The sequence below is a fragment of the Engystomops pustulosus genome, chromosome 3 (genome assembly GCF_040894005.1).
Source record: "Engystomops pustulosus chromosome 3, aEngPut4.maternal, whole genome shotgun sequence".
In the NCBI taxonomy this organism is placed as follows: domain Eukaryota; kingdom Metazoa; phylum Chordata; class Amphibia; order Anura; family Leptodactylidae; genus Engystomops; species Engystomops pustulosus.
The window spans coordinates 167653614-167668840 of NC_092413.1; the positions used below are offsets into that span (position 1 = coordinate 167653614).

The 15227-nt window shown below is 39.8% G+C and overlaps 1 protein-coding gene across 5 annotated transcripts in view; it reads right to left on the reverse strand.

The window, feature by feature from the left end:
- Positions 1-6087: 6087 nt before the first annotated feature.
- SCHIP1 (schwannomin interacting protein 1) overlaps positions 6088-15227 on the reverse strand; it is a 290784-nt gene continuing 281644 nt past the window's right edge. For all 5 annotated transcript variants that reach the window (XM_072142912.1, XM_072142913.1, XM_072142915.1 and 2 more), the window contains 5 exons: positions 15074-15191; positions 13394-13591; positions 13021-13144; positions 10958-11051; positions 6088-6730 (listed from right to left, as the gene is read on the reverse strand). In XM_072142912.1, the coding sequence (XP_071999013.1) occupies positions 6679-6730; positions 10958-11051; positions 13021-13144; positions 13394-13591; positions 15074-15191 (586 nt within the window). In that variant the 3' untranslated portion in view covers positions 6088-6678. The remainder of the gene's footprint in view (positions 6731-10957; positions 11052-13020; positions 13145-13393; positions 13592-15073; positions 15192-15227) is intronic.

A 15227-nucleotide genomic window follows, 5' to 3' on the forward strand; every position in this document is an offset into this window, starting at 1 on the left:
ATGATGTCTTCTTACGGTATCTTTAGAAATCTTTGAAGAAGAAAGCGTTACATTTTAAGAGGAAATTTTGAATGTTGTAAATGAGCATTTTCTCGCCACTAGAATTTCCACTATGTAAACAAAGAGGAAGTGTTTAGTCCAAGCAGCAAAGTGACACTGTGACATCCACTTTGGATTTTATTCAGGAAATCCTAAATACTTGAGGTTGATACAATAAATCTCCCCCTCCCTGCCAGTTTTGCACACCACTTTGGATGAGTCGAGGAGCGAGTTGTGGTTGGCAGAGTCATGGATACCTGGCCCGTCTGACTTATAAGTCAGGAGAATAATTCCACTATTTAAGGCTAAGTGTAGGTATCATATAGATGAGTAATGTGCATGAGACATGACTAGGTTTAAGTGATGGGGGAAAGTTATCACACGACTGCAGTCCTTCACACCCACTCTACGCCCACATGGCGTTAAAGGGTTATTCCCACAAAGACAAGTTTCTTAAATGTACTAAGCATAACGAAGTAACACATTCTCTAATTCACTGTTAGAGATACAGTGATACACACAAAAATACAGCATTTCACAGATATAAGTCCAACCTGTCTCTATTTCACCTGCCCCTAGACATGACCCTATAACTTCAGAAGCTAAATGAAAGTGTATATAAACCGGTACCTTGATGATCTAACCACATTGTCATCTCACAGAAATAAATGGCTCATAATGTGTCTGCTTAGAGAGTCCCCGACCATACTCTGGAATTTTGCATTGACCTGCCTATGGAGTGATAGGAGCTAAAACAGCAATAAAACTGAGTTAAATTGTAAAGTAAATGGTTAAAAATGATGTGTATTGTGTTATCATCACTAGGGATTGAAATTTGAGAATTTTCTTTCTTTTAGGTGGAGTAGTCACCGGAATAATCATACATACATCATATATACATACATTTGGGGTAATCTCACATGGGGTTTGCAGCAAAGGGGTATTCCTGCTCCCTAAGATTTACTGTATTTCCCTTCAATCACCACTAGGGGAACCCGGATGCAAAGTAAATTTTAGAGCTTCCATTAAGTTTAATGCTAGTTGTAGTAAATCCTACGTGCACTGTACTCTTCCTAGTGGTGGCAGGGTCTTCAGGTGTACAGAGTATTATCCATGTATTATGACAGTTTTATGATACAAATTCATTGAATGTTATTGAAGTTAAAATTAGATATTTATATTAAAAATTATTGTACTAAAACTAAATCTATTACATGCTGTTCCACTCCTATAGTATGTACAGTGTTCACCTCTCCTCAGTACTTAATGAAGCATGATAAACCAGGGGCACTTACTCTTGGCACCATGACTTGGTAATACTAATGAGCTACTATTGATTGATCTATTACTGTACATATAAAAATACCATGCAGCGAAAAATTATAAAAATTACTTGTTTATTATGGCGCCCCCTGGTGTTTACAGGTTATAATTTCAGCTCTGATTGTCAGGAGAGGTGTAGAGTGTCTGAAATAGTGGGGCAGTATCTGCAAGGAAAGTAGGATGAGAATATATAATCCATTTACTAAGGGCCCAAATCACGTTTTTACGGCAATTTACCCCAATTTTTCAGTTTTGCGCCGATTTTCCCTGAATTGCCCCGGGATTTTGGCACACGTGATCAGATTGTGGCGCATCGGCGCCGGCATGCATGCAACGTAAATCGGGGGGCGTGGGCGTATGAAAACCCGACGGATTCAGAGAAACCGCCGCATTTAAAAAAAGTGCCGCTGGACACGCACTTACCTGCACTCGGCCAGGCTTGGTGAAGTTCAGTGCATTCCGATGAACTTCAGCGCAGCAGCGACACCTGGTGGACGTCGGAGGAACTACCTTAGTGAATCACCGGAAGACCCGAATCCTCCCCAGAGAACGTGTCGCTGGATCGCGAATGGACCGGGTAAGTAAATGTGCCCCATTATATTCTGGACCATTAAGTGAGATTCACACAGACAAATAAGAAAAAGATCTTGAATTGCTTTAAAAAAGTTGTTAACTTTTAGGTGTTTGGGAATGAAAATGCTTCAGATTTCTTTAACTTCCACAAACACAATACAATACAATACACTACCGCTCAAAAGTTTGGGGGTCACACTTTTATTTTTCAAATGAGTTGCAAAATGAATAGGAAATATAGTCCAGACTTTGACATTGTTTGAAATATTTGAAATAATAATTTTCAAACTTTATTAGGCCACTCTTTCCTTTCATCAAAGAATGTTCCCTGTGCTGCCCAGCATTGCAGACCTTTGGACTCTAATATTCTAGGTAATTTCACCCTGTGCTTCCACAGAGTATTGCATGGTGTTGGAAAATGCAGTGATAGTCTTCCTTATTCAAAATCCCTTTGACCTCGTACAAATCTCCCAATTTACCCCCAGACCATCACATCCCCTCCACCATGCTTGACAGATGGCGTCAGGAATCTTACAGCATCTTTGCAGTTGTTCTGCATCTCACAAATGTTTTCTGTGCGATCCAAACACCTCAAACTTAGATTTGTATGTCCATAACACTTTTTTCCAATCTACCTCTATCCAATGTCTGTGTTCTTTTGTGTTCTTTTCCTTTTATTAGCCAGTCTCAGCTATGGCTTTTCCTTTGCCCCTCTGCCCTGGAGGCCAGCATCCTGGAGTTACCTCTTCACTGTAGAGGTTGACACTGACATCTGGTGGGTACTATTTAATAAAGCTGCCAGTTGAGGACCTGTTTCTCTAGAGACTTTAATGTACTTGTCTTGTGACTTAGTCGAGCAGCGTGGCCTCCTACTAATGTTTCTACTCTGATTATAGCCTGTTTGTGGTCCCCTCTGAAGGGAGTAGTACACACCATTGTAGAAAATCTTCAGTTTCATGGCAATTTGTCGCATGGAAAGGTCTTCATTTCTAAGTACAAGAAGAGACTGTCGACTTGACTGTTGACTGCTACATGAAAGTTCCTTTTTTCTGGCCATTGTAAGAGTTTCATAGACCAAACAAATGTGATGCTCCAGATTCTCAACCATTTCAAAGGAAGACCAGTTTTATAGCTTCTCTAATCAGCCAAACAGTTTTTAGCTGTGCTAGCATACTTGAACAAGGGTTTTCTTGTCAGGTTCCAGGGGCAGTGTATCCACTGGACCACCAGCCAAGGCGAGGTACACAGAAGTTAAGCAGGATCGTAGTCGGGGACAGGCAGCTCAGGATTGGAGTCGGAGACAAAGCAACAGGTCAGGGCAGACGGAACAGGATCAAATTCAAGTACAGAATCAGGATCACAACAGGAAATCAATACACAGGTGCATAGCAGGGGCACTAGCTTTCTCAATGGCATAGAGCACAAAGATGCGACAGGGAATGCTGGGAGAGGCCGGCTTTTAACTATTTCCTGGAATGGCCATTACCAATTAGCAGGCCCTTTAAATCTTTGCGAGCCAGCGCACGCGCGCCCCAGGGGTCGGGGACGCACACGCACAGCCATAGGAGCCATAACAGGAATGGAGACAGGTGAGTGGCGTGGGGGCTGGTGGGGCACGGGTGAACCGGCGACCCACAATATGGATTGCGGAAGCACCCATGACATTTCTATACATCCATTAACCTCCTTACACAGTTAGCAAACAAAATGTACCATTAAACCACTGGAGTGGTGGTTGTTGGAAATGGCCCCTTATACACCTATGTAGATATTGCATTAAAAACCAGACGTTTGCAGCTAGAATATTCATTTATCACATTAATATGTAATTAATAATGTATAGAGTGTTTATGACTCATTTAATGTTAGATTCATTGATTCAGGGCCAGATTATAAGGGGGGGGGCGGTGCCCGCTTTGCCCTTAAAGGGGCCCCTACCAAATGTGGGCGATTCGGGCGGTCATGCACAGTGTGTTTGGGTTCAGGCTCCTCGGGCAGTATCCAGCAGATTTGCCCCAACTTCAGTCAATGGCAGAGAGAGGGAACAATAAGAAGGCATAAAAAGATGGCGGCGCCCTGCCACTGGTACATCTTGGTACACCAATATCTAATATTCTGACACCACAAGGGAAGGAAAAGGAAGGGGGTTGGCGCACATCAGGGGAACGATGGAATTTGAGAACAATTTCATTATTTTACATAGTACTGTAATAGGAGTCTCTATATAGTTAGTTATTATAGGGGGACTGTATATAGTTATTAGAGGGGACTGTATATAGATATAAGAGGGCTGTATATAATTATTATAGGGGGCTGGACATAGTTATGGGGGGCTGTATATAGTTATATTGGGAGGCTGTTTATAGTTATAGGGGGCTTTATATAGTTTTAGGGGAATATATATAATTATTATAGGGTGCTGTATATAGTTAATTCTGTGGCACTGTAAATAGTATTGTTGGGTGGCTGTATATATTGGTTTCTGGGGGGCTGTATATAGTTATTGCTGGGGGACTGTATACAGTGATTACTGAGGGCTGTATATATTCATTACTGGGGGCTGTATATAGTGATTGCTAGTGTAGTGATTACTGGGAGCTGTACAGGCAGTCCCCGGGTTACATACAGGATAGGGGCCATAAGTTTGTTCTTAAGTTGAATTTGTATGTAAGTAAGGGTGGACCGATTCACTGAATCAGGAAAAAGAGGGAGAGAACCAAAGTGCGCAACTCAGGTGTAGTATTAGAGTGACATTGGTGGAAGCTACTATTATAAGGTGCTCACCTTGCGGCTACCTTGTAGCCTAGCATGTGGTGTGTGGATGCGATGCACTGCCTGTGGGTCCATGAGGATTAGGCGTCCGATGTTCTATCCCGTGGCTGGAACAGGTGAGTAGTGGCAAGGCTGAAGAATCCACATCAACGGCGCGTCATCACTTGGAAAGCTCTTTATTGTTATTATTAATAAAAGGAGAACTACGTGTTTCAGCGCTGTACTAGCACCTTCGTCAGGTTCAGAATAATAAAAAAAGGTCACTCTACGTTTTTATTATTCTGAACCTGACAAAGGCGCTATTACAGCGCCGAAACGCGTAGTTCTCCTTTTATTAATAACAATAAAGAGCTTTCCAAGTGATGATGCGCTGTTGATGTGGATTCTTCAGCCTTGCCACTACTCACTTGTATGTAAGTCGTAATCGTATATTTTATAATTGTAGATCCAGGCAAAAAAATTTTTTGCTGCAGTGACAATTGGATTTTCTAAATTTTTTGCTGTAATGGGACCAGTGTTGACATAAGATATGGCCACAGCTCAGTGCCAGCAGCAGTGGCCGTGCAGGCGCCTGGAAAGAGGCTTCCCAACCTCCGAATCCGCAAGGAAAATGTGAACGTACACAGCACATGCGCAGTTCACATATGCTGGCTACCTTGCTCGCTAGTATATAGCCTGCCAGCCCCTGTAGTATATAGGCTGCCAGACCCCTGTAGTATATAGCCTGCCAGCCCCTTGTAGTATATAGCCTGCCAGCCCCTTGTAGTATATAGCCTGCCAGCCCCCTGTAGTATATAGTCTGCCAGACCCCTGTAGTATATAGCCTGCCAGACCCCTGTAGTATATAGCCTGCCAGCCCCCTGTATTATATAGCCCTGCCCCCGAGTATGCCAAGTTTTTAATGAAAAAAAAATTAACACTGTCCTCTTAAGGTCAGTCAGCTCTCTTCGGGGTCTTCTCGCTCGGCCGGCACACACAATGACGTCAGCCGCTTGCTGACGTTATTGTTTATGAGCTGCCAGGATCATGAGGGGACCCAAAGAAGAGGGGAACGAGCCGAAGAGGCACCAGAGCCTTTTATTAATTTTTATTGACTTGTGTATAAGCAGAGTTAGGTTTCTTCAGCACAAATTTTGTGCTGAAAAACCTGGCTTATACTCGAGTATATACAGTAATTGCAATTATTTCAGGCCTTCTACACCAGAAAATGTCATACAAGCCCTGATAAATGTCCACCAATGTTCATGTGCAGGGGACCTGAATATTAGTATTATTAAATCTGCCACAAAGCTACCAAGTTTGGATTCTTTCAGTCCCCTTCACAACATACAAATCACAATCCACAGATCATGCCAGGCAGGAGACAGTAACATACAAAACAAATGTTTAAAGTTTATTTTACATATTTATACATAAAACCTTTGAACGTGACCTTTCCTTTTAATCCAGTTGAATAATACAGTAGCACATCTAAAAATGAAAGTCATCAACATTCACAAAATGTTGACAACTGATTGAATTATACAAGATACAGAAAGCTACAATGTTACGATGAGGCAGGCGTGTAGTTGTTGACTTGTTTAGCACCGTCAATAACATTTGTGTGTTGAGAACTACAGTGAAGGAGAAGAAAAGGTAGTTATAGGTAAAATACTGACCAACTCAGAATCTTTGCAAATGAAAAAAATAAATACAATTTGTAACTATCATCTGTCTCTTTATCCATAGTCTGTAATGGCGTAAGTACTGTACATATATAGATTCTTAATAAAATGCCGCGGATTAAGTGGCACAAGTAAAAAGTTAAAATAAATTAGGAAGCAGAGGCCAAATCACTGGACAAAAAGCGTCAGACATCATCATAGACTAACACTGATATTTCTTGTGTATCATCTTGAGCATCGGCATTTTGACAACCACAAAAGCAAAATAAAAGTTTAGCTTTTTCCTAATGTTCAATGGCTTTTTGCTTTATTTTGTTGGCATTTTCTCTGCCATGTGCTTCTGCTGACTTTCAGCATGTCTGTGGAAAAGGGAGAAAAAACAGAGTGTTAGCTTTATGTACAAGAGCTACAGGCCTCAATCTATTATATATTTTTCTCAGATTTCCTTGTGTTGTCATGCACAGGGACTCACAGGGCATAATATGTGCTGCTGGAATGGTGGCTAACCTGCCACAATTTACAGTCATAGCATAGCAACACATACTGAGGATTTTCCTGTCGGTGTATTTTAAATCCACCCTGGGGCACAGAGAAACCAGACATTTTTATCTGGTTTTTGTCATGGCTGCATGAGTGTTCAACATAAGCTGCAGATATAAAAGTGAATTCCTCCCCCTCCCAATTGTGTCTCCAGTCTATCTGTGATGTTCTTGGGCGACAAAAAACAGATTTGTGGTCTGTATTTTGTGGTCTGTGTGTAATCTGTTAGTGAGCAAAAAACGGTCCATGTGCCATTAATTTTGCTGATCTTTACAAAACAAAAAACAGATGGCTGACAATTGATGACACATTCTTTTTTTCAACCCTATTTTAGGGTCAAGTAATTGTGTTGCTTATACAGGCAGTCCCCGGGTTACATACAAGATAGGGTCTGTAGGTTTGTTCTTAAGTTGAATTTGTATGTAAGCTGGAACTGTATATTTTATCATTATAACCCCAGCCAAAACTTTTTTGGTCTCTGTGACAATTGGATTTGATTTTAAAAATGTTGGATTGTCCTAAGAACCAGGATTAACAATAAAGCTTCATTACAGACACCTGTGATAACTGTTACAGCTGTTTATTGTAGCCTAGGACTAACGTACAATAAATTACCAATATCCAGTCATCCGTTTGTAACTAGGGGTCATATGTAAGTTGAGTGTTCTTAAGTAGGGGACCGCCTGTAAACTGATCTGCAAATACGAATGATATAGAGATGACACCTGTGTAGGGTTGCACAGTGTACCGAAATCTTTCATACTCTTTTATACTCGGTACTGAATGACTTGTGCCGTTCTATAGACTCCTGGTGGGAGATTTATCATTAGTTCTATGCCGTTTTTTTTAGAGAAAAAAATGCATCTCTAAAGTCACGCAATGGCACAGAGTGTGCAACACCACATTTATCAACTGAGAATTTTCAAAGGAACGCAAATTTAATCACAAAATTACACCACATAGGAGGAGGTGTATGTGGGTCCATTGATACTACAGCTCAATTTGAAAGTTTTTGCAGATGTTAAACAGGTGCAGTCTATTCGCATAGGATCACATCGTAAGGCATTTAACACTGCACTTACACCGGACTATAAATCCGACTGGTGGAAACCTGCCAGTCTAACACATGGACAACTGCTCAAAATCCTGCCTAATGATAAATCTCCCCTCTAGTATCTGTCTGCAGGGGAATCCTCAGAGAAGACATGGGGGGATGTATTAACGCACTTGCACCACAATTCTGGTGGTTTTGCGCCAAAAAAACTGTGTGAAAAGCCTTACATCACATTTATCAAGGCTTTTTAGCCCTGTTTTTAGCCATTTTCTGACTAATCCGACTGAGGGGGCGCGGCCTTCAGAAAAGGGGTGTTTTGGTCTAAAAGGGGGGATGGCCTATTTTAATGTTCCGTGCGCCAAAAATTGTGTCGCAGAGTTTAGACCACTTTAAAGTAGTGATAAATCTTGCGCAGAAAATGACTAGGGTTTTCCTCCACTAAACTGACGGAACCTAGGACACATTGATAAATCCCTCCAATGTGTGGGGTTAGCATTCATCAGGGTAATATCATGAACTGTCCACCATGCCATAGGGATACAGCGCCTCTATCCGCTAGACTATGGGCTTACTGGTTGTTAATGGGAGGATTTTTTCTCATTAGAGTTACACTGTAGCACAAGCTCCATGCACTGGTATATAGTGATGGATTTCTCAGAGATCTCTCATATCACTACATTATCCTTTTTTTAAATGAAATATATAATAAATATAGTTAAATTGGATAAAAATGTATAAGACACAAAATAAGGGCTTATTCAGAAGTGTGTGTTCGCTGCGTATCTGCAAAAATAGCGGATTCAGTCCAGTATGTCATCCATTTTTTAAGTCTGCAAAAAAATGGATGGGTTTCTAATCTACTATTTGCCCGGCCCAGTTGATTGCAACACTTGAGAAAAAAAAAGACTGCATACATATGTTATACATTTTCATGCGTTTTGTGAATCCATTAATTTCTAATACTTGTGTTTATGTAGCCTAAGAGCAGATACTCATGATTGTGAAAACTGTTCATGTTTTTAGAATGCTTGGCCCGGGACTGCACTATGTGCAATACTTTTTAGTGGATCAGTGTCTGTGGCTGTTACCCTGTGCCTATGACGGTGTGACCAATCCCTTAAAATCTGGTTATGACTAGAACACGCTCTACTTTTGAACAAATCACTTATGGACTATAACTTATTATGATCCATGAAAAAAAAACGCCAGACTTGCTGCAAATTGGCCATTAAAAAACAACGTTTGTGTGTAGGTAGACTTTTTTTGCCAATACATTTTGTCAAACTAAAGAAAAAAGGTTTTAGAAGACTGTAATCCACTATACTTTATAGGATTTTAAACTTGCTAAAAATACAATATGGAGAAACTGTATTAGGTGCTGGCCTCCACTGAGCACCACTGAGTACCAGGCAGCTGTGTATAGAAGGGTACACTGCACTCAAATTTACTCTGGATGTAATGCTTGGCTTCATGGAAGGCAGTGCCAGTGTGTCACCCTCAGAAAACAGCTCAATCACAGACTATGCAGAACATTACAACGGAGTGCAACTTATTTACCATGAAACGGTGTAATTTGTCCCAATATGCTACTTAGAGGGATATACAGGCAGGTTATGTACAGGATAGGTTCTGTACGTTTGTTCTTTAGATTAATTTGTATGTAAGTTCAAACTGTATACTTTATTATTAATTTTTTTTGGTCTCTTTGAAAATTGGATTTGAAAAATGTTGGATTCTCATAAGAACCAGGATTAACAATAAAGCTTCATTGCAGACACCTGTGATAACTGTTATAGCTGATTATTGTAGCCTAGGACGAAAGTACAGGAACTTAGCAACATCTAGAGGCCTGTTTGTAACTAGGGGTTGTCTGTAAGTCAGGTTTTCTTAAGTAGGGGACCGCCTGTAGATGTAGCTACTTAGAGGGCTATAGAAGTAAATGTGGAGATCTGCCTGCATGGGTGCAAGTGTGACACATGTCATATGCTTCATGTAATTATAACCTATCTGTACCAAGGAAAAATATAAGATATTGCACACAGGTAGGGGGAATTACTCAGGTCACTGGCTGTTGTGTGTTTTAAGTAAATATTTAATGGCAAATTTGGCAAACGCTATAATTTTCAGTTAGAACCACACTCCTCCTTCATCTGACCAGGAAAGAAGGAGTGCAATCTGAACCAGTACACTTCTCAATATCCAATTCTATCATTAGTAAACCCATATAACATCATAAAGGCAATAACAGCAAAGAATATGTTTGTCCACTTTGAAATTTTCCTCTTTAAATAATGTTACAAATATTCCTAACATTGTGTCCATCATATAAATACATGGAAGCGCTGTTATCAGTGAAGGAACTATCTCATCAGTAATCAGGCTCTGCGCTGACTAATAGTATAAATATAATAAAATTGCTTGAAATATTGACTTATTTAGGCAGAAAGGAAAATTGTATGACAGTGATTTTTTTTTAAAATAAAATATGGGCTAATTTTCTCTTAAAAAATACTAAAGAGTATAAAGAATTATGTAATTTCCAGTTCTTAAACAAATATGGGTAAGACACATACATCAGATAACACTGACAGAAAGTAGTACCCAAATACCACCAGTAGATGTCAGTGTCCTCCCGTTTTACATGTATAATAGTTGCCTTGTCTGATCTAAAAGGAAAATTTAGCTTTAATTTGTGTCTTTCCTTCCTGAAATGGAGCAGTGCCTATTATTATATGCTTCTACTTATTTTATCCAGGTTGTGGAACTTAAAAACCGAAATCAAATAGGGAACAGAAAATCTACAAAAATAGAAAAGATGTCAGCATATGGACTGTGGGTAAATTCTAAAGACGAAAATGAACAAAAAGCCATGAAGCTGACAGTAGAAAACATTTCAGCATGTCCTGGCCATATCCTCCACGTACATATGTATTGAGGAGCTCCATTAAAAATAAAATGGGGACTCTATACAAAATAATACTGGTAATCTTACCTTGTCAAGTCTTCAATATCTACAAGCATTGCATCTTGTTCCATGTGCAATTCATCCCGGATAAGGAGAAGCTGGACTAGCTCTTCATTCAAGCCTATAAAAGAACATGTCTATATCATATACTGCACATCAGTAACACATATAGAGACCACACAATAGACGTGAAATGCTTCTAATAGTCTGGACAATGAGCACTAATCACTCTCATGACTTCTCCTCAGCTTATAGGGCATGACCCATAATATGAATGCATTCCCTTTTACCAGGATTGGGTATAACTTGCTGAATGAGGGTCCAGCTGCTGGTACCCCTACAATCTTAAGAGTTACTACTTTTATTGCCTGAATGCCTGAGATTGTAAAATACATTGATTGGCTAGGGGATAAACTGAACAGTGGTGCAGTGGTCCGATTCAACTACTGAAACCAACTGTGTTTGGAAGAATCATGGGACACCTCAGCCGCCCCCTTTATTACAACATTGGCCAATTCTGTGATCTATGCTGGAAGTCCCATAGCAATCTATAAAGATTTGACTTGTGCTCCACTTACTTCTATGGGACGTCTGGTTCAGCTCACAGGAGAAACCAATGTTTCTAAGCCTGTAGTACAAGGCAGCTAAGTTCTGCCAATCACTGTTGGTCCTAGTAATTGGACCAAATATATAGGGATTGTGTTATTACATATGTGAATTATGTATGTGTATGCTTATTTTTTGTTAGATTGTGTTTTGGGTCTCTTTTAATACTAATTTTATCCCTGTAAAATGATTTTTGCATCTATTACAATATTCTAATCCACTTATTTGGCCAATATACAGTCCCTACACACAGAAAGAGGCAGTACAAGTGCCTATAACCATAATACAGTATATTAGGGAATATCTTCCTAATAGAGACAGAAAATGTCATTTATTAGGTTTCATGTTGTTTCCTCCATGACAGAACCCAGGCGGCCATATTGCCAGGACCTGCAGAACCAGTTACAATGGTGGTCTGCTCTGGTGCAATATTGTGAGTTTTTCCTCAGTTTTCATTATAAGTGGTTTGAATGCAGAGGTTTACTCTAAAAAGAAAATCTACAATTAACTCATAGATATAGGCGCATTGACTGTTGCAATCTTCTTATATTTGTCATCCATGGCCTCCTTCCTTCTAAAATCAACGTTTAAAATGATGCTAATGAACCTCAGGGGCTAGGCGTTCTGTGATCTGACTTTACAGACTGTTACACTGCCTAACCCTCCCCATGCTTGTGCAGTGAACACTTGCTAAAAGTGCTGAGAAACCAGAGGGGAGGGTTAGACAGTGTAACAGTCAGTAAAGTCAGATCGCAGAAACTGGAGAGGATCTGCAAGGAAGAATGGCAGAGGATCCCCAAATCCAGGTGTGAAAAACTTGTTGCATCATTCCCAAGAAGACTCATGTCTGTACTAGCTCAAAAGCTGCTTCTACTCAGTAGTATCATCATAGTATTATAGTTTATAGGGTTGAAAAAAGACACATGTCCATCAAGTTCAACCAAGGAAGGGAAGGGATTGGATGAGGAAGAGTGATAGTGAGCGAAGGGCCTGAATACTTATGACCATGTGATATTTCAGATTTTTTATTTATTAAACAAGAAAAACTAATCTTTTTCGATCAAGAGTGTACACTTTTACCATTTGGCTGCAATGAAACATTTAAAAGGGGTCTAAATACTTTCAGTACCCACCGGAGATTTCTTTCAAAGTAGCATGAGATAAACCAGCTTGTAGGAGTGAATGAAGGTAAGGAAGTAGAGAACAGTGTCTAAATCATACTTAAACCTTCTCCATAATAAAAATAAAAATATTACTCTTTCCAACACTATTATCCAGAAATACAGGGCTATGGATATGTAAGAGCTCCCAAGCTTTTCTGGTGAGAATATGTTTATATGTTTCTAGTTTATATTTCTTAAGAATGAAGTATATCATAAAATGTAGAACATAATAAAAGCATAAGACAGGCATAAAGGGATATAAATATGAGACTAAACCAGAGAATGATGAATCCAGAAAAACTAACTTTTAGAAAAACTTACTTTCAATCTGAGAGTGGAGATCATTGACGATAACCTGTAACTGGCCTATTGTCATATCCCTCAGGTCTGCAGGCTTCAAGCTCCTCTTCATCAGGCATTCACTAATGTGCGGCATGTGCGGTAACTACAGAGAAGAGAGGTCACAAGACGTCAGAGCAGTAATGTGTTTGTCCAGCAGATGGCAGTAGATGCTCATACTGTAGGATAGGAGGGCGCTTTCATACTGGGTGTTCATTTAAAGGTTTGGAGAAAAGTTCAGATATTTAAAGGCAGATTTTAGGTGTGGATTATACAACAAGAACATATAAAGTACAGACGTTCTCCTCTTGTACAGGTACAGATGTCATTTTATTTTAGAGTAATCGTCACTTACAAGATCTGCAACAGGAGATTTTTTCCGATTCTGTTTCTCCACCTCCACCTGCATCTTGGCCATGGGTTTCACCATCGCCAGTGCCATCTTGGCTTCAGCCTGCAGTTTCTTCTGTCGGGAGATAAAATCCATGTCTTCAAAGGATTCAGACTCCTCCTCAGTGGTGTCTCTGTCTGAGTATGAAGAACTCTGCTTGCTCTACATAATAAAGACACAAAAGACATTCATCATTACTCCTGTATCTGTGAATAGAATAAATGATACATGGGCATTACAATACCAAATGGTTAGGTCTCAGTGGGGCTTATATGTAAGCCCTGCCTAATGTCAGATAAGGCATTTTCATAAACTCATTTTACTATCAAATCCGAGAAAGGAAGGAAGGATGGATGGACATACATATGTATAATTGAGGAATCTTGGTTGGGTTAGCTGCTGCAATGTACAGGAGTGTAGAAAAAAAAAACAAATCCCATCCACATGGTGTGTAAAAACCCAGCTACATCATGCCAGTTATGGCTACAGGGTTTCTGTTGTAGAATATCAGCACAAAATCATTGAGTTACCTGTCTGAAAGGGAACTTGTCACCAGATTTTACTGAACTAAACTATAAGCCCTCTCGGGTAGGATGCAAAATATCCTTTTTAGAATTCCCACTTTTATGTGAAATCTAACCCTTGTGAGAAATTTCCTCCAAGGTCACGCCAGGCTTAAAGGCATACCACCTAACTAAGCTACTAGTCTCCTCAGGTACAGTACAAAATGTCATTTCTAGAATTCCCTCCTGACAACTAGTCCCTTTACCTAAAAAAAAAAACACCTGCCAGTACAAATAATGAGAGAAGAGTCATATCTTGCATGAGATGAGTCAAGTTAAGAGGCTGCAGGGAAAGTGAAGTTCTAGAAAAGAAATTTTATACCATACCAGAGGGAGCTAGTCACTTAGCTAGGTAAATCCTGGTGACAGGCTCCCTTTCAGCAGGCCACAGACAGAAAATATCAGCTGAACAATAACTCCCCCCATAGCAGACATTTCATGGTTTACTGCAAAAATGTTATCTTGAAAAGCCAAGCATTTGGCTTCATAAAAAAGAAATTTTTAACTGAACCAGAAATAATAGGAGCTAGTAGCAATAGAAATATGAGAATTAGAACTGACATCGGCGGCATTCACATAAAAGGTGGGTTATATGTTTCCACCTCTAGGATCTGCGCTTCTCTCCATGATGGTTGTATTTCTTACTTTACTGTGTCATTACCCTTTATTCGTTCTCTTGTTCTTACCTTTTTTATGTCTCTGTATTTTATGTATGTACTTATTTTTATTGTATGTATATATATGTTATTGTGTTTTTTATTGTTATGCGGATGGTGTTGTTGTGACACAGTTAATTTTCCCTATGGGGATAATAAAGTATTCTATTCTATTCTACTGTATCCAAGTAGTATGAATGGAGAGGCAGCTGTACACGTGTGTGGCTTTGTCCACGTATATGGTCACGGCTTCCTTACTAGATGAAACAGGTTTAGTAGAGTAGCTTGGGCTTCCATGAACCTACTTTTATTGTATATTTTTTAGATATGTTGGGTCCCTCTTCAAACTACAGCGTATAATCTGATAAAAGCTGCACCCTCTGTAACACTGGCCCTGTCAGTTGCTATTATTGACAGGTACTGACCATTGGGGATAATGGGGTATCCAGGCTTGTTTCAGTTTTGCTGTCATCAGCATCACTGTCCTTGTCACTTCCGCTGTCATTTACAAAACATATCTGTAAATTCATCCCACTTTGGAGCCTACAGGAAAAAGATAAGAGGTTTACAGATTAATGG